The following is a 24,475-nucleotide window of genomic DNA, read 5'->3' on the forward strand; positions in this document are numbered from 1 at the left end:
GAAATTTGTGGAGTGGTTGAAAAACGAGTTTTAATGACTCCAACCTAAGTGTATGTAAACTTCCTACTTCAATGTATGTTCTTTAACACAGTCACAGAACTGAGGGAGTAGAGTCAATTAGTGCAAACATTGGCAGGTTGAAATACAAATCTCTGGCCAAGAGTGAGGAAATGAGCTACGAGACAAGATCTCAGATGAAATCTCATGTCAGTTAAAATAGCAAATTAATGCATGGAAGCACATAGGCCTACTTATTATAACATTTCAGTAACTGACATTGATTGCAGTTGATGAATGGTGCACAGGCATCATACTTTATCTTACATAACCCTGTTATCAGTGTGCCTCTGGGCCCATATAAATCCAGCTAGTTAGGCTTTAATCACAACCTAGCATGACTTCTCCATGCACTACCATGAATTCTAGGAAAACCAACAAGGTGGTCTCTGATTGTTTACAACTGTGTTAGTTATGTAAAGAAGATGCTGTGTTAAAAATACCCTCCTGGTCTGCCTCATCTGTGCTCTTTCATACGCAACAAATGATCAATGACTTCCTTCCAAGCAGCAGTGTGTGTCTGTCAACCACTGGTCGGTAGAACAGAACAGGAAAGGTCCCTCGGTGGGTTGTTGTTGTTGATTAGTTAAATACCCAATTCACTCGCACCCTCACTCAGGCATTAACCAATGCTCGACATGTTGTGTAGCCTAGTAGGAGCAGCTCTCCAGTGCATTCTCTGCTACTAAAAAACTGGAGCAAGGAGCTAGTTAGCATGCCACCCGAGCTTGACGTACCTGACAGCCTTTCTTGTGGTGAAATCCGACCACCACGATATGCAACACCGGTCCCTTGAGTTCCTCTTTGCCATGCGACTCCATGGCCGCAGATATTTGGGCAGTTATGTGTTGTTTTTCACTGGAGAGATCAATGTAAACAGGGTTGGAACAGGCGCTTCTGTTCCTTGAATCAACGTCCACAATCAACGCAATGGATTTTCTCTTCCTCTTCGTCTGTTCCAGTCAGGTTGCAGTAGTAGGATGACGTCACTCAAATGTAGCGCCACCGCTTGGACATTTTATTTCAACACCGTCTTTTTTATGATTTGATCCACGGAATGCATCAAGTAAACGTTGTTTGTTCTGTTTGGGCTTCGTGAAATCAGTGAATTTATTATTTCCTGTAAATATTCATTGATCATAATCAAAAACACCGCAGTGCTGGAATAAAAATAGAAATGTGTGCAATTCTTCTTTAAATTTGTATTGGCGGATCGCCACCTACTATACTAAAGTTTAAGGGCGGTCGGCCTCCTTATTAATCTATTACTCTTATTTAGCCCTGTGTTTCCACCTACTGTTCTGGAGGCCGACCGAGAAAAGGGCCGGGGAAAAGGGAAGAACCCTACACCCATTACAACCTTTCACTACTTGGCCCTATCTGATCCTACACCTGGCCGGCAGCCTGGGAGGACACGACACTAATTAAACACACCTTGTTACTCTTCTGCAGTAAAATCTCGTACACCCAAGTACTTCTCTGCAGCTGCCACAACATATATTTTCTGTGATCTACGTTCCATTTCTGCAGTACAGTTGATAACCATGGCTATGAACGCTAAGAAACCAACCTTACTGAAGTACGTTATTCCTGTCACTCTCTTTTGGGCTTGGCCTACTCACAGGGATCGTCTTAGAATCCCTCGCCCTGGACCAATCTTCCTCTAGTACTCTCTTGACTGCCTCAGCATTTGACACCTTCTGTACCACTGATCATGGCAACCTCAATCTGCCTTTCTCTCACCAGACACTTCTGATCTCCAGCACCATGGGTACCCCTACAGTTAACACACACCTTTTCCACCGATACAAGACATTATTTTGTCTCATACACTTCTCACATCTAGAAATCTCCCTCCTACACACTGCTGCAACATGACCACTAGACTTTGTCGGGTAAAGACTCTGCATCAAAACTCTGCAGGAAAGACAGTGTTTTCTCTGTTTCACCACGCTCTCCACCGGGTCTGCGTCGCACCAAACGACGGGTACTACCGTCTGTGCTCGACTGTTGTAGTCTGATGATTCCCATCGTCCATGTTTCAATTGATTACTTCCGTCTTTTTCAAACTAAACATGGCGGCCACCCCAGCTACAAATCCATCACAGTTGCTCCCACTTGGTTTGTTTGATTTTGTTAATAATTTTTATGTCCAGCTAGCTGTAGATACCAAGTACGTTGTTAACGCTTGAAGTCGTGTTGCGACAGTTACACTTTTGACAGATATGAAATGCAGGAGTCATGTTAGCAGTACCATGTCCGCATTGCTAAGGTATAGCACTGTGGTAAAGTTGGTTTGAGATTCGATATTCGCCAGACATTCGGACGTTCAAACCCCAATAGCTCACTAACGATTTGAGCTACAGACCTTAGTGTCTTTATGAAGAAAAAAATGTGTACAACATTGCACAGATCTTATTTTCCCCGATTCTGACCCGAGTTTAATAATCGCACAGCAACGGTGTAGGCAGCCTAGCGCATTGTCAACGCAACAAGTTAGGGACAGTCAACAAAGTGCATGATCAAAATATTCAAATTTCAATAACTCTTTGATCATATAGAAACATCAAACCAACTTTAAATTGTTCAGAAGGGAGGGACACATGCTGCACATCCTTTGTTCTCAATGAAAAAATATATATTTTATACAAATTTCTACACGTTAGTAGTAGCAACGATTTTTGTTCTGTGGTAGCAGGGTCGTTTCACCAATTCAGTGCCTTTTGAGAAGTGTAACTAGATATTTTTTTTAAATATATAGATTTCACCTCATTTTAACATTGTCATAAAGAGCACATGTTCAACTTCATAAACAAGTTTTCCCATCTCAAGAGGTTAAGTAAAAAAATGACTATATTAAAGCTACAATATGTAACTTTTTGGGCGACTCAACCAAATTCACATAGAAATGTGTTATAGATCTGTCATTCTCATTGAAAGCAAGTCTAAGACGCGGTAGATCTGGTCTCTGTGCAATTTCTATGCTTCCTGTTCGTTATTGCATCTTTTGGTTTTGTACACCAGCTTCAAACCGATGAAAATAAAATGTTTGGTTATGGAAAAGATATTTCACAACGGTTTAGATGGTACAATGAGTCTCTACACTATGCTTGCTTGTTTTGTCACATAAACTGAAATTAGGGGGCCTCCCGAGTGGCACAGTGGTCTAGGGCACTGCATCGCAGTGCTAGCTGTGCCACTAGAGACCCATGGGGCGGCGCACAATTGGCACAGCGTCGTCCAGGGTAGGGGAGGGTTTGGCCGGCAGGGATGTTCTTGTCCCATCGCACACTAGCGACTCCTGTGGCGGGCCGGGCGCAGTGCACGCTGACTCGGTCGCCAGGTGTACGCTGTTTCCTCCGACACATTGGTGCGGCTGGCTTCCGGGTTAAGTGGGCACTGTGTCAAGAAGCAGTGCGGCTCGGTTGGGTTGTGTTTCAGAGGACGCATGGCTCCCGTGTCCGTACGGGAGTTGCAGCGATGGGACAAGACTGTAACTACCAATTGGATACCACGAAATTGGGGAGAAAAAGGGGGTAAAATACTCCAAAAAATACTGAAATTAGGCCCTTTCAGAAATGGCGCCTGAGAAGATGGCTGCCGTTTTACAGCCCCCTAACCAATTTTTTCGCGTTACTTGTAATTTATTCTGTACATAATGTTTCTGCCACTGTCTCTTATGACCAAAAAGAGCTTCTGGATATCAGGACAGCGATTACTCACCTCGTATTGGACGAAGATTTTTTCTTCAATGAGTCGGACGTGAAGGATAACCTACAGACACCCGACAAAGCCCAAATCCCCGTCATTCGCATGAGAAAGAGACAGAGAATCGTGGATGTAGGTCGGGGTGCCATGTAAGGATCCGACAGCGGGCGAGTAAACTGCCTCTTCCATCAATCCTATTTGCCAATGTTCAATCATTTGAAAACAAACTGTAGACCACCTTTACTCCACACACAGAGACGCATACAAAGCTCACCCTCACCCTCCATTTGGCAAATCTGACCATAACTCTATCCTCCTGATTCCTGCTTATAAGCAAAAACTAAAGCAGGAAGCACCAGTGACTCGGTTAATAAGGAAGTGGTCAGATGACGCAGATGCTAAGCTACAGGACTGTTTTGCTAGCACAGACTGGAATATGTTCCGGGATAATTCCGATAGCATTGAGGAGTACACCACATCAGTCACTGGCTTCATCAATAAGTGCATCGATGATGTCGTCCCCACAGTGACCGTACGTACATACCCCAACCATAAGCCATCGATTACAGGCAACATCCGCACTGATCTAAAGGGTAGAGCTGCCGCTTTCAAGGCGGTGATGCCCTCCGACGAACCATCAAACAGGCAAAGAGTTGATACAGGACTAAGATTGAATCGTACTACACCGGCTCTGACGCTCATTGGATGTGGCAGGGCTCGAAAACTATTACAGACTACAAAGGGAAGCACAGCCGCGAGCTGCCCAGTGACACAAGCCTACCAGATGAGCTAAATCACTTTTATGCTCGCTTCGAGGCAAGCAACACTGAAGCATGCATGAGAGCATCAGCTGTTCCGGATGACTATGTGATCACGCTTTCCGTAGCCGATGTGAGTAAGACTTTTAAGCAGGTCAACATTCACAAGGCCGCAGGGCCAGACGGATTACCATGACGTGTACTCCGAGCATGCGCTGACCAACTGGCAAGTGTCTTCACTGACATTTTCAACATGTCCCTGACTGAGTCTGTAATACCAACATGTTTCAAGCAGACCACCATAGTCCCTGTGCCCAAGAACACTAAGATAACCTGCCTAAATGACTACCAACCCGTAGCACTCACGTCTGTAGCCATGAAGTGCTTTGAAAGGCTTGTCATGGCTCACATCAACACCATTATCCCAGAAACCCTAGACCCACTCCAATTTGCATACTGCCCCAACAGAGCCACAGATGATGCAATCTCAATTGCACTCCACACTGCCCTTTCCCACCTGGACAAGAGGAACACCTACGTGAAAATGCTATTCATTGACTACAGCTCAGCGTTCAACACCATAGTGCCCTCAAAGCTCATCACTAAGCTAAGGACCCTGGGACTAAACACCTCCCTCTGCAACTGGATCCTGGACTTCCTGACGGGCCACCCCCAGGTGGTAAGGGTAGGTAACAACACATCTGCCACGCTGATCCTCAACACGGGGGCCCCTCAGGGGTGTGTGCTCAGTCCCCTCCTGTACTCCCTGTTCACCCATACTGCATGGCCAGGCACGACTCCAACACCATCATTAAGTTTGCCGACGACACAACAGTGGTAGGCCTGATCACCGACAACGATGAGACAGCCTATAGGGAGGAGGTCAGAGACCTGGCTGTGTGGTGCCAGGATAACATCCTCTCCCTCAACGTGATCAAGACAAAGGAGATGATTGTGGACTACAGGGAAAAAAAGAGGACTGAGCACGCCCCCATTCTCATCTCCGGGGCTGTAGTGGAACAGGTTGAGAGCTTCAAGTTCCTTGGTGTCCACATCACCAACAAACTATCATGGTCCAAACACACCAAGACAGTCGTGAAGAGGGCACGACAAAGCCTATTCCCCCTCAGGAGACTGAAAAGATTTGGCATGGGTCCTCAGATCCTCAAAAAGTTATACAGCTGCACCATCGAGAGCATCCTGACTGGTTGCATCACTGCCTGGTATGGCAACTGCTCGGCCTCCGACCGCAAGGCACTACAGAGGGTAGTGCATACGGCCCAGTACATCTCTGGGGCCAAACTTCCTGCCATCCAGGACCTCTATACCAGGCGGTGTCAGAGAAAGGCCCTAAAAATTATCAAAGACTCCAGCCACCCTAGTCATAGACTGTTCTCTCTGCTACCGCATGGCAAGCGGTACCAGAGCGCCAAGTCTAGGTCCAAAAGCCTCCTTAACAGCTTCTACCCCCAAGCCATAAAACTCCTGAACAGCTAATCATGGCTACCCAGACTATTTGCATTTGGAGGATGGCCTGGTGTCAAGAAGGGCAGCAAAGAAGCCACTTCTCTCCAGGAAAAACATCAGGGAGAGACTGATATTCTGCAAAAGGTACAGGGATTGGACTGCTGAGGACTGGGGTGAAGTCATTTTCTCTGATGAATGCCCTTTCCGATTGTTTGGGGCATCCGGAAAATACCTTGTCCGGAGAAGACAAGGTGAGCGCTACCATCAGTTCTGTGTCATGCCAACAGTAAAGCATCCTGAGACCATTCATGTGTGGGGTTGCTTCTCAGCCAAGGGAGTGGGCTCACTCACAATTTTGCCTAAGAACACAGCCATGAATAAAGAATGGTACCAACACATCCTCCGAGAGCAACTTCTCCCAACCATCCAAGAACAGTTTGGTGACGACCAATGCCTTTTCCAGCATGATGGAGCACCTTGCCATAAGGCAAAAGTGATAACTAAGTGGCTCGGGGAACAAAACATCGACATTTTGGGTCCATGGCCAGGAAACTCCCCAGACCTTAATCTCATTGAGAGCTTGTGGTCGATCCTCAAGAGGCGGGTGGACAAACAAAAACCCACACATTCTGACAAACTCCAAGCATTGATTATGCAAGAATGGGCTGCCATCAGTCAGGATGTGGCCCAGAAGTTAATTGACAGCATGCCAGGGCGGATTGCAGAGGTCTTGAAAAAGAAGTGTCAACACTGCAAATATTGACTCTTTGCATATACTTAATGTAATTGACACTTATGGAATGCTTGTAATTATACTTCAGTATACTATAGTAACATCTGACAAAAATATCTCATAAAGCAGCGAACTTTGTGAAGACCAATACTTGTGTCATTCTCAATACTTTTGACCACGACTGTACACCTGTTGTATTCGGCGCATGTGGCAAATAAGATTTGATTTGATATTCGAATTTTAGCAACCAGGAAATGGCGGAGCGATTTCTGCATAGTGCACCTTTAAGTGCCAAATAAAGTAACAGGGTTGATAATTTCATCTTAAAAACCACTAGATAGCGCTATTATTCCTTACGTCATTTGCCATTGGCGTCCTGCATTAATCTGCACAGCCAGTAATACACTCGTCCCCCGGCGACCGGTTCATACATAAGTCATCCTCCATTCAGGCTGCAAAGGTCTCGGTTTCCTCTTTAACTTGATTTAAAGGCCCCTTGGTGAAAAAGAAAACTGGAAAATATGCTTACTGTCTTAATAAAACACTATTTTCCACCACTGTGCTAGAGTGACTAATGCTTCTTCCCGATGTTGCACACTGCCAGGGGTAAACAACAGACTGCTAACCTGAACGCGGTATGCAACATCCGTAAGTTGTCAGAATGTTTTATTAAGACGGTACGCATATTTCCCCCGTTTTTTAAAGCTGGCTGACCATCAAATTGAGTTGAGGAAACCGACACCTATGCAGCCTGAATGGAGGATGTTTTATAATATAATATGCCATTTAGCAGACGCTTTTATCCAAAGCGACTTACAGTCATGCGTGCATACATTTTTACATATGGGTGGTCCCGGGGATCGAACCCACTACCCTGCCGTTACAAGCGCCATGCTCTACCAATTGAGCTACAGAGGACCGGTACGAACCGGTCGCCGGGGGACACGAGTGTATCATTGAGTCCAGACGATAGTGGAGAATAGCGCCCACTAGCGTCTGTCCAGGCTACCATAAATCCCCTCGTGACGGGAATGGAAACTTGTTGTGTGCAACATGTAGTTGCAATTGAATGCAAGCTTCACACATTTGTAAACAATATTTACACATTTCTAGCCTGTCTATCTATGGGCACACTATGCAGAGGTTGAAAATAGGGGAAATGGGAAGATAGCCTGTGGTGCAACCAGCTCACCTGCTTTTACACTATGATTTAACTATTATATGGTCAATGTTTTCTTTTGAAAAACATATTTAAAAAGGAATAGTTTCACCATATTAAAATGAGAGTTCAGTTCATGTAACAGGGTTGACCTTAAGAAGTAAATTAATCACTGATCACTACGTCATCAATAATAATCTTCAGAAATTACTTTCTCAAAGCAACAAAATAACTAGGGCTTTACAATAGCCTGGTTTCCATCCAATTTTGGCGACAGATTTTCATGCGAATATTCTAAAATCAGCAAAAATAAAATATGCACATTTTCCCACAACATATGTGTCACGTTCGTCGTGTAAAGGATTGGACCAAGGTGCAGCGTGGTATGCGTACATGTTTAATGTTAATAATAAACACTTGACAAAATAACAAAGCAACTGAACGTGAAGTTCTAAAGGCTATACATCAAACAAACAGAAACAAGATCCCACAACTAAAGATAGGCAAAATGGCTACCTAAGTATGATCCCCAATCAGAGACAACGATCGACCGCTGCCTCTGATTGGGAACCACACCCGGCCAACATAGAAATAGATAACATAGAATCTATCAATATTCACACCCTGACCAAACTAACTAGAGACTAACAGGATTCTCAAGGCCAGGGCGTGACAATATGTTTCCACCAAACTCACTTGTTAAAAGGTTGTGCATGATGAGGTAGTGCACGCAAACTGTACTTTATCGCTTAAGTTTCCATGTACCAAATTAAAAATCTAAAGTTCAATGTGTTTCCATCACATTTTCAACTCTACCGATAGTTTTGTCACAAAAATGGTTAATAACCAGGTTTCCATCCAACCTTTGTAAGTGCATGTTGGATAAAAAATGTCACGACAGGCATTGTGGTCTATATTAAATGGTACTTCATTTAATATAACAGGCTTTTAAAATTCAATATTGGTGCACAATTTCTACTTAAAATATCAAAGGGACGCAAAAGGTACTCTTCGTGGAACGACCCAGCAAACGTTACCTGTCGGTCAGGATGTTGCAGCTATGAATGAAATGTTGCTTCTGCAGTTATTTTCTGCATTATATCCGTGCCAGCTAAGTTTAATTTAGCCATTTACTAAGTAAGTTACATTTAGGAAGAATGCTGCCTGCTTGGCTAGCTAGCCAACCAGATTAGCCAATTTAACATTATGGCAGGAAAAAACGGGGTTCTCCAAATCAGGTCCTGCATAGTAACGGGTGCAGGCTTTTCCCCATCACTAACATACCTGATCCAAACAGCTAGTCATAGTCTTCCATCTGGTCAATGATTTAAGCCTCGCTGAAGTAGATCTGGAACAAAAGCCTGCACACATATACTAGGCCTAGCTCTCTTGGACTGTCTGGCACCAGATAACATGCAAGTAATCATGTGATTTCAACATCTCCTCTTTGTGTTCTCTTCCAGAGCTCGTGGACAAATGTATAGGTTCCCGAATCCATATCGTCATGAAGAACGACAAAGAAATTGTCGGTACCCTGCTGGGTTTCGATGATTTTGTCAGTATCCTTTATGGAAATGTCCAACAAAACGTCTCATTATTTTTCCTTCATTGTAATGCAGGTTGTGCACTTTAGCAGTAGTTTTGCAATCTATTCAATTCAAACATTGCTACTGTAGTCATTTATGCTGAACATAAATATAAATGCAACATGCAACCATGTCATGGATTTTACTGAGTTAAGACTTCATATGAGGAAATCAGTCAATTGAAATAAATTCATTAGGCCCTAATTTATGGATTACACATGACTGGGAATACAGATATGCATCTGTTGGTCAAAGATACCATGAAAAAAATGGGCATCACAATGGGCCTCAGGATCTCGTCACGGTATTTTTGTGCCTTCAAATTGCCATCGATAAAATGTAATTGTGTTCGTTGTCCGTAGCTTGTGCCTGCCCATACCATAACCCCACCGCCACCATGGGGCACTCTGTTCACAACGTTAACATCTGAAAACTGCTCGCCCACATGACACCATCTGCAGATGTGAGGCCGGTTGGAGGTACTGCCAAATTCTCTAAAACAACGTTGGAGGCGGCTTATGATAGAGAAATGAACATTCAATTATCTTGCAACAGCTCTGGTGGACATTCCTGCAGTCAGCTGTGACATTGTGTTGTGTGACAAAACTGCACATTTTAGAGTTACCTTTTATTGTCCCCAGCACAAGGTGCACCTGTGTAACGATCATGCTGTTTAATCAGCTTCTTGATATGCCACACCTGTCAGGTGGATGGATTATCTCGGCAAAGGCTAAATGCTCAATAACAGGGATATAAACAAATTTGTGCGCAAAATTTGAGAGAAATAAGCTTTTTGTGTGTATGGAACATTTCTGGGATTTCTTATTTCAGCCCATGAAACATGGGACCAACGCTTTACATGTTGCGTTTATATTTCTGTTCAGTGTATATTGTCAATATATATAGTTGATCCTTCACCCACCCCTTCAGACATGGTGTTGGAAGACGTGACAGAATTGTAAGTACTTCTTTTACCCATTAAATCCTTTCAGATCTGATGATTCAGGACATGTTTTATCCTTCTCCTTGATGACTGTGTGTTTTAGTGAAATCACACCGGAGGGAAGAAGGATAACCAAACTGGACCAGATCCTACTCAACGGCAACAACATCACCATGGTAGGTGTAACGAGGTCATGCTGCTTGCTTAACCCTTTAACCCTATTCTCAACCGGCTGGTAGAGCATGTTTTGACAATGGATTTATAAGTGGATATTAAAACAATCTTCACTTGAACTTGATTGGTCAACTCCCTCAGCCCTCCTGCATCACTTTACATTATTTTGTATATTTTGGGGTTTCTGCCGTTCAGTGTTGTGGCACTCTAACTTTGCCCACTCAGAGGGCTGTAAGAAAACTCAGTCACCAAAGATATAGGAAAAAAGGCAGGAATTCAGTTGGTGAGGGATTGATATTGCACCATTCCTGTTAGTAGAGACCTAGAAGAGTAGGAATATGAAAATAAATGTAAAAAAGCTAAATAGCGGTTAATATGTCAGTAAAAGTATGGTGGACTAAGAATAGGTTACATTTATTTTTTTATTAAAAATACTTATTTTGGTGAAGAATATAAATTGTTGACAAACTATATTAGGCAACATCAATTCGTTAAACCACATTTCATGGCCAATGGGGTAAATTAGTCAATATTCAGATTTAAGGTCGCCTATAAAATAATGCCTATTATAGTAATAAAAAACTGCACATTGTCAAATATCTCAAAATGTAGTCTGAAGATGTGGGAAACATAGTGGAAGAACCTGGCTCATTTGAAATGTACTATTTTGAGGGACATTCCACTATACACCACCTGAAAACACATTAATTTCAATGTAATTGAATATTCATGTTTGGACATACACAATTACCATAATGTGACCTTATTTTACAATGCTTAGCTAATACCTACCTATAAAAGCCATTGAAGCAGACCTAAAGTAATTTTTGTAATATTGTTGAAATAACTAAAAATGCTATGCAAATTGCCATTCGAGTATGGCATTGCTGGTATGACCGTTTGTCTTCTGAACCATCTGGTAGAGAGCTCTGTTATTTCCAAAATAAACATCAAGAAGAAAAAACAACTATTGGAAGTTCTTATTCGAGTTGTTAGTAATAGGAATTTAAGGTGAAATAATTGTTTCAACATGTTTTTCAAGAAGATACAGTTAAAGGGTTAACGGTAATGCTTCCTTCCACACACTGGTATTCGATATTGGATCTTCTGTCTACACAAACACACGTGACTGCCCTCTTGCAATTCGATGGCGCGGGTAGTGGTATTTCAAGCTGAACTTACCAAACACTTGCTGCATGATATAATGATACTGTCACTACTTGTTCTGTTCTAGCTCATCCCTGGAGGCGAAGGGCCTGAAGTATGAAAAAAGAAGCGAAGGTTTTCTGAAACCTTTTTTTATGTTCTTGTGGATGTATACTTGCCTTCCCATCAGTAGTTACTTTAACTAGTTTGTGATCATGTTATATTTGGGTTCTTTCTTTCGGTTTTGAGAAGATTTTTGTAACAAGTGTTTTTCCTAATGAAGCCTTGATAAGGTGTGTACAGAGCAACAGTTGGTTTGACCTTTGACATGTAAACCATTTCTACCATGTGGTGAAACTACTAGTTTTTTGTTATAAATAAATCACAGAATCAAGTGTCATTGGAAATAAACAACCCCCAGTGTGTTCATTTGTAGCTCCTAAAGGACAAGACAGACCAACACGAATGTCGGCCGTGCCCAGCGGGTGGCTGTCCTCTATACTATCTATTGCATCTTAGCCTATGCCACTCTGATAATGACATTGCTCATCCATATATTTATATATTCTTATTCCATTCCTTTACAAATTTGTGTGTATTAGGTATTTGTTGTGGATCTGTTAGATATTACTTGCTAGATATTGCTGCATTGTCAGAACTAGAAGCACAAGCATTTCGCTACACTCGCAATAACATCTGCTAACCATGTGTATTTGACAAATGAATTTGATTTTGATTCGTTTTAGAACGTTGGCCGTCATTTTCTGTTGATTTCCCAATTATTTTACTTGTTAAAATTGCCACAGTTCTACTGCGCGGACGATTGTACTTGTTGAAAATGTATGCACTCACTAACTGTAAGTCGCTCTGGATAAGAGCGTCTGCTAAATGACTAAAATGTTAATGTTGAATTGGCACAGTTCTACTGCACGGACGACGTTCGTTATGGTGTGTCTTGCCCTAGAAGTCAGCTGGAAGTTTGTGATCTGTTAATCACTGCCTGCAATTTCAAAAATGTGTCTAGGTTCAGTGTTAAACATGAAAGATGTGTTTATTAGCATGAAAAAACGGACAAATCTGGACAAAGACAAGCAGCGTTGTTGCTGATGTACAAACAGGACTGATTGGTATAGTAGGATACCCAGGGATGGAAATTAAACAAGTCTGCTAGCTCGAGGCTAGTAGAAAATGTGCCAAACTAGCCCGCCAGCTAAATCCTCTAATTTCAAATATCGCATGGCACATATTTTGGACCATAGTACAATGTCATACGGGTTATTACAAATTGTGGTCTACTAGCCCGGCTGGCCAGTACCAAAGATCATTAAATTCCATCCCTTAGTACACCCCTGAAAAATGTCACATCGTTGAGCTCAACTATTCTTTCATTCCTCCCCCTTCCCTTCATGCGTATCTCAGTACATTGACGGCTTTTCTTCTCCTTTTGGATTAGTCACTTTTTCCAGGTTCTTGCTGATGATGTCATACAGTTCCGCCTGTAGCACACAAACACAGATAGAAACATTGATGAAGTAAGTGCTCTTGCATCCTTTACTGTACACTGGAGCTTATCTTTGGGGTTGGAGGCGTATAGCTGGATCAAAACCAAACAACGTTGTGGGACGGGGTTTCATCTTGACATTAGTTAACTTTTGAGGTCTAAAAACATCTGACAAACTTTTGTTTATCCCTTTACCCATTTCCCTTATAGATTAATGATGTTATTAATGATGATAGACAGACTAGTGTTAGTAGTAGCAGTATATAGACTACTATAGTCGTGTATATGGTAGTAGCATCTTGGCTCTGTCCCAAATGGGACCCTATTCCCTATATAGTGCAATACCTTTGACCAGAGACCCTATGGGCTCTGGTGACAAGTAGTGCACTATATAGGGAACAGGGTACCATTTGGGATGAAATCATAGTCACTCACATAGAAGCCACGGATGTCCAGGAGGATGACTCTGATGTCAGAGTAAACAGCCTCATCCTTCTCATGGACCAGAGAGCGGTAGTCCATCTGATAACAGGAAGAAGGAGAAGAAATATGAGGATGAGTAAGAGAAGAGGGATGTGTCAGACATCAGGTCATAGTTGAATACAGAATTGGGGAGTGTCTACAAATGCCAATTCTCACCACATGAGTTAACTTGGAGGCTTTAGCCACTGCATCCCCCCTCTCGGAAAAGTACCTGAATGACAAAGTTATTGTGAAACGTATATATCTATTTTGTCAAAAGTTATTGTCAAATGTAGGATCAATGTATGATAACCTCAAGGGCTCTAAGTTACTTGAAAGGATGAAAATCTATCGTACTTGTTAATGTTGGTGTGGAAGCCGTCCACTTTGGTCTTCACTGCAGCTATTCTTTCCAAGATTTTCTCCTGGAAGTAGCACATGGAAATGTTGATTTTAATGAAACATCAGGAGAATACAATTCCTTCTGTACCAGTTTAACTTTTTTCATGAATGACCACTTGACCTTAAAGATAACCATACATGTGTTGACCATTTACCTGGATTGCAACGCCAAAGTCATTCCCATCCTCTATTTTGGGGATGAGATGCTGAATCCAGCAGGACACCTAAGAAGATACCAACACCAATGACTGCTACAGTAAATTTAAACCTTCACCAGCCTGTATCAGAGCGTTGGATCTTTCATTTGACCACAAGACGTCACTGTTGCTTTATTGTATTCTTACTGTGATGTCTCAGAGCTAGGATATCTGTATAATTCTTACTGTAATGGTGGTCTTCCGCAATGCTAGGATCTCTGTATAATTCTCACTGTAATGGTCTCCCTCAGTGCTAGGATCTCTGTATAATTCTTACTGTAATGATGGTCTCCCTCAGTGCTAGGATCTCTGGTTTGACTGTGTCAAGCAGCTTCACAATCTTCTCATTCCCTTTGATGAAGCCACATTTTGGAGCTGAAACAGACCAAGGAAGAACAACACCACCAACTGGTAAGTTACCACCACCTGGATCCACATAAAATACATTTATGTAAAATAATAAATACACACAACTTGGAATTATTTTAGAAGCCTATTTTTGAGCTAGGGAATGGCAGCTGCCACTCCTAAATGAAGGTCATGACTTGAACCACTGTCTCTTACCTTTCTTCTTCTTCTCATCATCATCATTCTTGTCAGTCTCCATTTCCTGGAAGGAGAATAAATTTGTCAATCTGTAGCCTTAGCCTACCATGTCAAATATACATTGCATTTAGAAAGTATCCAGACCCCATCACTTTTTCCACATTTTGTTACATTACAGCCTTATTTATTCTAAAAATGTATTAAATAAAACATTTTCCTCATTAATCTACACACAATACCACATAATGACAAAGCGAAAACAGGTTTTTAGAAATGTTTGCAAATGTATAAAACATTTAAAATAAATATCTATTCAGACCCTTTGCTATGAGACTCGAAATTGAGCTCAGGTGCATCCTGTTTCCATTGATCATCCTTCAGATGTTTCTACAACTTGATTGGAGTCCACTTGTGGTAAATTCGATTGATTGGACATGATTTGGAAAGGCACACACCCGTCTATATAAAGGTCCCACAGTTGACAGTGCGTGTCAGAGCAAAATCCATGCCATGAGGTCGAAGGAATTGTCCATAGAGCTCCAAGACAGGATTGTGTCGAGGCACAGATCTGGGGAAGGGTACCAAAACATTTATGCAGCATTGAAGGTCCCCAAGAACACAGTGGCCTCCATCATTCTTAAATGGAAGATGTTTGGAACCCCCAAGACTCTTCCTAGAGCAATTGGGGGAGAAGGGCCTTGGTCAGGGAGGTGACCAAGAACCCGATTGTCACTCTGACAGAGCTCCAGAGTTCCTCTGTGGAGATGGGAGAACCTTCCAGAAGGACAACCATCTCTGCAGCACTCCACCAATCAGGCCTTTACTGTAGAGTGGCCAGAAAGAAGCAACTCTGCAGTAAAAGGCACATTACAGCCCACTTGGAGTTTCCCAAAAGGCACCTAAAGGACTTTCAGACCATGAGAAACAATATTCTCTGGTCTGATGAAACCAAGATTGAACTCTTTGGCCTGAATGCCAATCGTCGTGTCTGGAGGAAACCTGGCACCATCCATACGGTGAAGCATGGTGGTGGCAGCATCATGCTGTGGGGATGTTTTTCAGCAGCAGGGACTGGGTGACTAGTCAGGATCGAGGGAAAGATGAACGGAGCAAAGTACAGAGCGATGCTTGATGAAAACCTGCTCCAGAGTGCTCAGGACCTCAGACTTGGGTGAAAGGTTCACCTTCCAACAGGACCACGACCGTGAGCACACAGCCAAGACAACGCAGGAGTGGCTTGGGACAAGTCTCTGAATGTCCTTGAGTGGCCCAGCCAGAGCCCGGACTTGAACCTGATCGAACATCTCTGGAGAGACCTGAAAATAGCTGTGCAGCGATGCTCCCCATCTAACCTGACAGAGCTTGAGAGGATCTGCAGAGAAGAATGGGAGAAACTCCCCAAATACAGGTGTGCCAAGCTTGTAGCGTCATACCCAAGAAGACTCAAGGCTGTAATCGCTGCCAAAGGTACTTCAACAAAGTACTGTGTAAAGGGTCTGAATACTTATGTAAATGTATTTTCAGTTAATATTTTTATAAATTTGAAAAAAATTAAACGTTTTTATGGGATAGTGTGTAGATTGATGAGGGGAAAAAACGATTTAATCCATTTTAGAATAAGACTAACGTAACAAAACATGGAAAAAGTCAAGGGGTCTGAATACTTTCCGAATGCACTGTATATGCTGCTATTATAATGAATGAGCTAACTGCTATTCAAACCCTAAATGCTTTCCCCAGCAGAGAAGGCCAAAAACCAACTGGAGACGCTCCACTCTACAGGAACTGAGTAAAGTGGGGATCTCCTGGCAAGAGACAAAAGCCCTCACACAGAACAGAGTGAGGTGGAGCATCATGGTGGATGCCATATGCTCCCAATTGGGCCAAGAGGTTAAAGGCAAGTAAGTCAAACAATTCAATCCTTTTGATCTATACTGAACAAAAATATAAAACGTAACATACAACAATTTCAAATATTTTATTGAGTTACAGTTCATATAAGGAAATCAGTCAATTGAAATAAATAAATTAGGCCCTAATCTATGGATTTCACATGACTGGGAATATAGATATGCATCTGTTGATCACATATACTTATTTTTTTAAAGGTAGGGGCGTACATCAGAAAACCAGTCAGTATCTGGTGTGACCATCATTTGCCTCATGCAGTGCGACACATCTCCTTCGCATAGAGTTGATCAGGCTGTTTATTTTGGCCTGTGGAATGTTGAAACTCTCCTCTTCAATGGCTGTGTGAAGTTGCTGGATATTGGAGGGAATTGGAACACGCTGTCGTACACGTCAATCCAGAGCATCCCAAACATGCGCAATGGGTGACATGTCTGGTGAATATGAAGGCCATGGAAGAACTGGGACATTTTCAGCTTCCAGGAATTGTGTACAGATCCTTGCGACATGGGGCCATGCATTATCATGCTGAAACATGAGGTGATGGCAGCGGATGAATGGCACGACAATGGGCTTCAGGAACTCGCCACAGTATCTCTGTGCATTCAAATTGCCATCGATAAAATGCAATTGTGTTCGTTGTCCGTAGCTTATGCCTGCCCATACCATAACCCCACCAGTCAACATGCCAATTGCACACTATCTCAAAACTTGAGACATCTGTGGCATTGTATTGTGTGACAAAACATTTTAGAGTGGCCTTTTATTGTCCCCAGCACAAGGTGCACCTGTGTAATGATCATGCTGTTTAATCAGCTTCTTGATATGCCACACCTGTCAGGTGGATGGATTATCTTGGCAAAGGAAAAATATAATATATAATAATAATTGTGCACAAAATTACATCAGCTTTTTATGCACATATTTCAGCTCATGAAACCAACACTTTACATGTTGCGTTTATATTTTTGTTCAGTATATATGGTCTGTGTCCCAAATGGCACCCTGTTGCCTATATAGTGCACTACTTTTGAACAGAGCCCTGTGGGTAGCCCAATGGGCCCTGGTCAAAAGCAGTTCAGTAAATAGTGAATATGGTGCCATTTGGGACACAGGCATGGTGTATTTGGTTAGAAGAGCATGATAGCCAGTCACCTCATCCTCTGGAGTAGGAGGGTCTGGTATAGGGATGTCTAGAGGAGCTTGGAGAGTAGACAGGTCTGTGATGCTGAAATCCTCCTCCTGGAAGAGAGATAGACAGGAGAGCGGGAGGGGAGAAAGGGATGGAGGGGAGGGAGGGAGGGAGGGAGGGAGGGGCGAGAGCGGAGGGAGGGAGGGAGGGGCGAGAGCAGAGGGAGAGAAGAGGGAGGTGAGGGAGGGGAGAGAGGGAGGGAGGCGAGGGAGGGGAGAGAGAGAGGGAGGCGAGGGATGGGTGGAGGAAGAGAGGGATGGGTGGAGAAAGAACGGGAGGGATAGAGGAGAGCAAGAGATGAGGGGAGGGGGAGGAAGGGGGGAGAGGAAGGGGAGGTAGAGGGGAGGAAGGGGGGAAGGGGAGGGAGAGAGGGTGAGGGGGGAGGGGGAGGGGAGGAAGGGAGAGAGAGGAGGGGGAGGAAGGGGAGATAGAAGAGGGAGATTGGAGGGAGTTAAAGAGGTAGGGAGAGAGATGAGGGAGGGAAGTAGGGGAGGGAGGTAGAGGTAGGGAGAGATAGATGAGAGGGAGAGGCAAGATATGAAGGATGAAAATGAAGGTTAACTTCACAATGTGGGAACAGACAGTGATACATGGGATGTGAACTAACCAATGAGGCCTACCTTCAGCAGGTTGTCCAGCTGGTTGATCTTCAATGGGATGTAGTTTGAAAACAGATCCTCTGCCTAATAAACAGAAATAGGTCATTACTAACTACACCATTTGGCCACAACAGCATTTCAATTTCTTCTTCAAATGGTAAATGCAATTGCACCAGCACACATCTGTTTTAATACAATAAGGCAAACACATACAGAGACTAACCTGTTGATACAGAGACTGGCGGAAGTTCTCCACCTAAGCCGAAGGGATGAAAATAACACTTTCTGTCTAAGTGTTGCATAATGTGGAAATAGGTTTGCTAAACTCATACTATAAAACAACTTAAACTCACAAGCACATTACGATCAGTGTGTCATAATTGTGTAATCTATTGTAAACTACCTTACACACCTAAACTCAGGTGGTGTTACAGACGCACTGCAAAAAAATAGACAGCCTGGAACGCCCCCTCAATCGAGTAAACCCATGAAACCGGGGTTGCCAGTTTTGTTTCGCTTTCTCTTTTGCACAAGTAATGGCTGTCTGGCAGAATGACTAGGGACTTTTCCAACAAACAACGGTTGTGCGTAACAGAGAAAAACTGAACAAGTTATCTTTTTTTCAGGCCATATCGCAGAAAAATACGTTTAGTTATAATCTATAGGTGCTCATATGCAACCATTCGCGCACAGTTAAAGGGGAGCATTTTATGTAAGAAAAAACATTTAGCCCAATTAACGCTAGCTGGGTTTCTGGGTCCATTGATGTGATTTAGGCTACATATAGCTAACTAACTAAAGTAGCTTACGTTAGCTCGCTACATCGTGGCGTTGCCAAAAACTCGGCTAAATTAACGCTTAACACTTATTAACAACATTTGCATTAGTTAGTGCTTACCTTCACTGCGTTTACACTTTTTATTTTCAGTACAGATGACCTCGACATTTTGAGCAAACGGTTTAGTGAAATTTCTATCAAGTAAAAACCCGTCGGTGTAAGTCTATTTCCTCAAAGTAGCCTACTTTCGTTTTCATAGGATTACATTCGAAAACCACCTGATCAAGCCACACCCACTGAAATAATTAATTATTTTTAAAAAATTTAGCCGCTTGATATTTAGCACATTTGTTTGCTATTGAATTAAATTGCCATTTAAAATACAGTAGCTTGCTCACAAACTCATCATTGAAGACCACCAAGACCAAAACTCTCTATACAAAACAAATTTACTGGGAACAGTTTAATTGAGGGCACCCACAACAATTCTGTCTATAACACATTTGGCATAGGCATAATTATAATAAATTTACATTGAAGTTGGCTTTGATTGAAATTTCCTCACAAACGAACAGATGATCATAGACCAATAGAGGGCAGCACACACCAAGGTTTATTATATTTCCCAATGATGGATGTCTTCACTTCACCTTACTACTGTAGGACTACCTTTCGCCGCATACCTGCATAGCAGCTTTTCAGTTTGTATGTTTTATGTGCATAAAAATATAGCCTATGATAATAAAATACACATACCATTGCTTGTCAAACTTGGTATTTGGTATTTTATTAGGATCCCGATTAGGAAAGCTAGACTAACCAGGAGGACATGTCTAAAAGCTTTACTCACTATATTTATAGTAATGTCTTCATTTGGAGGTATTCTACCTGCATATACTCTAGTCTAAATAGTCAGAGACATTCTGAATAAATGTTCTACTCACCCAATGAGTAGGCCTAATTCATGTTCAGATCAATAGTAGGACTCTGGTCAAAAGTAGTGCACTATAACAGGAATAGGGTGCTATTTGGGACACAAACACAGTGTAAAATAGATCTAATTGAATTCTCACATTAAATATTTGATTAGGGTTAATCCTTATTAAACCATTAGTTTAGGTTGTGAAAATGACTCCGTCAAAATCCTCTTTAAAATTATTAGTCCTTCAACACACCCAGTGAAACTAAAACAGGTAAATGTGGGCGTTAATGATTCTGCTTAAACAGGTGCCCAAGGGCTCTCTCCATCTGATTAGGAATGCACACAATACCAAGGGTCTGGTACAGTGCTCTTCAAGTTACTATGCTTGCCAGACTGGTGCAACATCAAACACTCATACTCTAAAAAACTTGACACATACGGCCCCTGGTCTCTCTACTGTTGTGGCCTACTGTAATGACCAGACAATAGGTGTTATATGAGGTGAATGAATGCAATTGCTGCAGGATAATTATGCAATAAGGCACAAGGGGGGTGTGGTATGCACAACGCAACGCGGAGTGCCTGGATACAGCCCTTAGCCGTGGTATATTGGCCATATACCACAAACCCCAGAGGTGTCTTATTTCTATTATAAACTGGTTACCAACTTACAGTGGGGAAAAAAAGTATTTAGTCAGCCACCAATTGTGCAAGTTCTCCCACTTAAAAAGATGAGAGAGGCCTGTAATTTGCATCATAGGTACACGTCAACTATGACAGACAAATTGAGAATTTTTTTCCCAGAAAATCACATTGTAGGATTTTTAATGAATTTATTTGCAAATTATGGTGGAAAATAAGTATTTGGTCACCTACAAACAAGCAAGATTTCTGGCTCTCACAGACCTGTAACTTCTTCTTTAAGAGGCTCCTCTGTCCTCCACTCATTACCTGTATTAATGGCACCTGTTTGAACTAGTTATCAGTATAAAAGACACCTGTCCACAACCTCAAACAGTCACACTCCAAACTCCACTATGGCCAAGACCAAAGAGCTGTCAAAGGACACCAGAAACAAAATTGTAGACCTGCACCAGGCTGGGAAGACTGAATCTGCAATAGGTAAGCAGCTTGGTTTGAAGAAATCAACTGTGGGAGCAATTATTAGGAAATGGAAGACACACTGATAATCTCCCTCGATCTGGGGCTCCACGCAAGATCTCACCCTGTGGGGTCAAAATGATCACAAGAACGGTGAGCAAAAATCCCAGAACCACACGGGGGGACCTAGTGAATGACCTGCAGAGAGCTGGGACCAAAGTAACAAAGCCTACCATCAGTAACACACTACGCCGCCAGGGACTCAAATCCTGCAGTGCCAGACGTGTCCCCCTGCTTAAGCCAGTACATGTCCAGGCCCGTCTTAAGTTTGCTAGAGTGCATTTGGATGATCCAGAAGAGGATTGGGAGAATGTCATATGGTCAGATGAAACCAAAATAGAACTTTTTGGTAAAAACTCAACTCGTCGTGTTTGGAGGACAAAGAATGCTGAGTTGCATCCAAAGAACACCATACCTACTGTGAAGCATGGGGGTGGAAACATCATGCTTTGGGGCTGTTTTTCTGCAAAGGGACCAGGACGACTGATCCGTGTAAAGGAAAGAATGAATGAGGCCATGTATCGTGAGATTTTGAGTGAAAACCTCCTTCCATCAGCAAGGGCATTGAAGATGAAACGTGGCTGGGTCTTTCAGCATGACAATGATCCCAAACACACCGCCCGGGCAACGAAGGAGTGGCTTCGTAAGAAGCATTTCAAGGTCCTGGAGTGGCCTAGCCAGTCTCCAGATCTCAACCCCATAGAAAATATTTGGAGGGAGTTGAAAGTCCGTGTTGCCCAGCGACAGCCCCAAAACATCACTGCTCTAGAGGAGATCTGCATGGAGGAATGGGCCAAAATACCAGCAACAGTGTGTGAAAACCTTGTGAAGACTTACAGAAAACGTTTGACCTGTGTCATTGCCAACAAAGGGTATATAACAAAGTATTGAGAAACTTTTGTTATTGACCAAATACTTATTTTCCACCATAATTTGCAAATAAATTCATAAAAAATCCTACAATGTGATTTTCTGGATTTTTTTTCTCATTTTGTCTGTCATAGTTGACGTGTACCTATGATGAAAATTACAGGCCTCTCTCATCTTTTTAAGTGGGAGAACTTGCACAATTGGTGGCTGACTAAATACTTTTTTCCCCCACTGTAATTAAATGTTTTGTCATACCCATGGTATAGCATTCAGGGTTCGAACCACCCAGTTTATAATGGCATTAGACTCTGTCCAGTAGTCCACCGACTGACAATACCATTTCTATTTGTCAGGGCACAGCTGGAGAAGGTTGTGGAGGCAGAACTAAGAGAAGCAATAAGATCCTTGAAACAAGTGGAGAAAACAGCACAGAACCGATCCTGATGAAGGACATTTGTGAATTACCTATGCTCCCCAAAGACCAAAAAGGTTTAAGTCAAGTAAGTCACTATACTTTTAGAAAGCGATGAGAGGACGAGCTGGTAGATTGTACTTACCAGTTGGATACAGGGTAATTGCATAGGTCATTCCTAAGACCTGTAATGGTAGGCCTACTGCAAAGTTTGGCCAAAATATGTACTAAAGGCGTAGACGCCATGTCAGTGTTAGCATGGCAGAGAGAGACCTCATACAGTGTGTGTGGGGCCTCTGACACCACAGCTTTGGGGTCCCTTTCCTACAGGGGTCACACTGTTGAGTGTGTGTGGTGTGAGTGTGAGTTAAGGGGTGTTAACAGAGGAAAAGCAGGCCTAACTCACTGAGGCCTGACTAGGACCTCAGCTGGACAACATTTGTTGACTTTTGCCTCGGGCGGTTAATGCAGACCCAATGCCTCCACACTAATCTCTAAATCTGTGTGTGTGTGTGTGTGTGTGTGTGTGTGTGTGTGCGCGCGTGTGAGTGAGTGTGAGTAAGGGGGAAATGGAGAGAACAAACCAGGGATGTTTAAAAACCAAGGTAGATGAAAACAAATGGACAAAAAAACTGCAGCAATTCAAAGGATAGAGGTAGACTCTGGCTAACAACTTTGAATTCACAGTAGCTGTACATTAATCTAAAGAATAGACTGATTGAAGGGGTAAATGAGCCTAATATTGTGGTTGAGAAAGAAAAGGAGCTCAAGGCAAAAGAGTCCAATATAGGCTCCCCTTCCTATTCAAATGGGAGGAAGCGCTGAAGTGAGTGTGTACCTGAATGTTGTGTGTGTGTGTGTGTGTGTGCGCGTGTTGGTCTCTTTCTCTCTTTTGTGTGAGTGTGTGTCAGAACAATCTAACCAGCCTGTTTCTGTAATCTGTACCCGAACAATGTTTCACCTGACAATCATGGGGCGGCAGGTAGTTTTAACTCTAAATGTCAAATTCAACGCTTCATGTAACACGTAAGCCATCTGCAACACAACACTGTTGAAATGCTACGTAGGATTGAAATGCTGATATGTCTGGTTGGGTCACCACCACCACTATGGTGTGTTTAGTGATTGTTAGTAGTGCTGGTCTGGAAACCTGCATACTGTGTTACAGTTCAAGGATGAGGCTACAGGATTCTACAGTAGTGTGTTGTTGTTGTTGTTATGATATCTGTCCTGTTTCCTTTGTGGTGCACTGCTTTTGCGAAAGTTTACCAACCTTAACCCTAACCGTAACCCCTAGCCTAGCTAACATTAGCTACAACAAATTGGAATTCGTAACATATCATACATATTGTGGTCCTCTGTAGCTCAGCTGGTAGAGCACGGCGCTTGTAACGCCAAGGTAGTGGGTTCGATCCCCGGGACCACCCATACACAAAAAAAAATGTATGCACGCATGACTGTAAGTCGCTTTGGATAAAAGCGTCTGCTAAATGGCATATTACTATTACTATTACTATTGCAAGTTCGTAACATATTGTACAAATGGAAATTAGTAACATATTATACCAATTGTACTTCATAATATATCATACGAATTGTAATTTGTAACATATCATACAAAATGGATGATGGACATCCACAAATTAAAACCATACCAAATGTAACATATCATATTAATTTGAGTGTCCCAGATTTTCATTTACTATGTTACTTCTACCCCTGAGTCCAGGTTGCAGTCACCTCACACATCACCTTCATATTCAGTCAGTTTTATAAATGGGTAACACTCACTTC

The 24,475-nt window shown here is 42.6% G+C and overlaps 3 protein-coding genes across 4 annotated transcripts in view; 1 reads left to right on the top strand and 2 right to left on the bottom strand.

Annotated features, from left to right (window-relative positions):
• The window catches only part of LOC311104499 (late secretory pathway protein AVL9 homolog), a 33,590-nt gene extending 32,596 nt beyond the window's left edge, over positions 1–994 (bottom strand). Inside the window, exon 1 of one of the 2 annotated variants that reach the window (XR_014610166.1) lies at positions 795–994. Coding sequence is in view for 1 of the 2 variants with exons in the window: in XM_084146353.1 (XP_084002479.1) it covers positions 795–878 (84 nt within the window). In the remaining variant the exon portion in view is untranslated. The remainder of the gene's footprint in view (positions 1–794) is intronic. The other variant, XM_084146353.1, reaches the window with a different exon arrangement.
• A 1,128-nt stretch (positions 995–2,122) lies between these two features.
• LOC311145634 (U6 snRNA-associated Sm-like protein LSm5) lies at positions 2,123–12,131 on the top strand. The gene is made up of 5 exons (XM_084181901.1): positions 2,123–2,178; positions 9,346–9,441; positions 10,399–10,426; positions 10,515–10,587; positions 11,820–12,131. The coding sequence occupies exons 1-5, from the start codon at positions 2,133–2,135 to the stop codon at positions 11,850–11,852; spliced, it is 276 nt and encodes a 91-aa protein (XP_084038027.1). The 5' UTR covers positions 2,123–2,132; the 3' UTR covers positions 11,853–12,131.
• A 625-nt stretch (positions 12,132–12,756) lies between these two features.
• psme2 (proteasome activator subunit 2) lies at positions 12,757–19,592 on the bottom strand. Its single transcript, XM_084181896.1, has 11 exons — positions 19,437–19,592; positions 18,762–18,794; positions 18,560–18,622; positions 17,903–17,989; positions 14,858–14,903; positions 14,571–14,668; positions 14,252–14,320; positions 14,052–14,119; positions 13,872–13,926; positions 13,668–13,754; positions 12,757–13,227 (listed from the first exon to the last, which is right to left on the bottom strand). Exons 1-11 carry the CDS (start codon positions 19,482–19,484, stop codon positions 13,147–13,149), a joined length of 735 nt encoding a protein of 244 aa, XP_084038022.1. The 5' UTR covers positions 19,485–19,592; the 3' UTR covers positions 12,757–13,146.
• Between the last annotated feature and the right edge of the window lie 4,883 nt (positions 19,593–24,475).

Source organism: Coregonus lavaretus (assembly GCF_964263955.1).
Source record: "Coregonus lavaretus genome assembly, chromosome: 2".
NCBI classification, from domain to species: Eukaryota; Metazoa; Chordata; class Actinopteri; order Salmoniformes; family Salmonidae; genus Coregonus; species Coregonus lavaretus.

Excerpts from the sequence above, each read along its gene's own strand:
- LOC311145634 (XM_084181901.1), top strand. The coding sequence starts at position 2,133 with ATGGCGGCCACCCCAGCTACAAATCCATCACAGTTGCTCCCACTTG. Across the intron at positions 2,179-9,345 it reads ATCACAGTTGCTCCCACTTG|AGCTCGTGGACAAATGTATA; the intron begins GTTTGTTTGATT and ends GTTCTCTTCCAG. Across the intron at positions 10,588-11,819 it reads ACGGCAACAACATCACCATG|CTCATCCCTGGAGGCGAAGG; the intron begins GTAGGTGTAACG and ends GTTCTGTTCTAG.
- psme2 (XM_084181896.1), bottom strand. The coding sequence starts at position 19,484 with ATGTCGAGGTCATCTGTACTGAAAATAAAAAGTGTAAACGCAGTGAAG. Across the intron at positions 18,623-18,761 it reads GCCAGTCTCTGTATCAACAG|GCAGAGGATCTGTTTTCAAA; the intron begins GTTAGTCTCTGT and ends TCTGTTTATTAG. Across the intron at positions 14,669-14,857 it reads TGATGAGAAGAAGAAGAAAG|CTCCAAAATGTGGCTTCATC; the intron begins GTAAGAGACAGT and ends GGTCTGTTTCAG.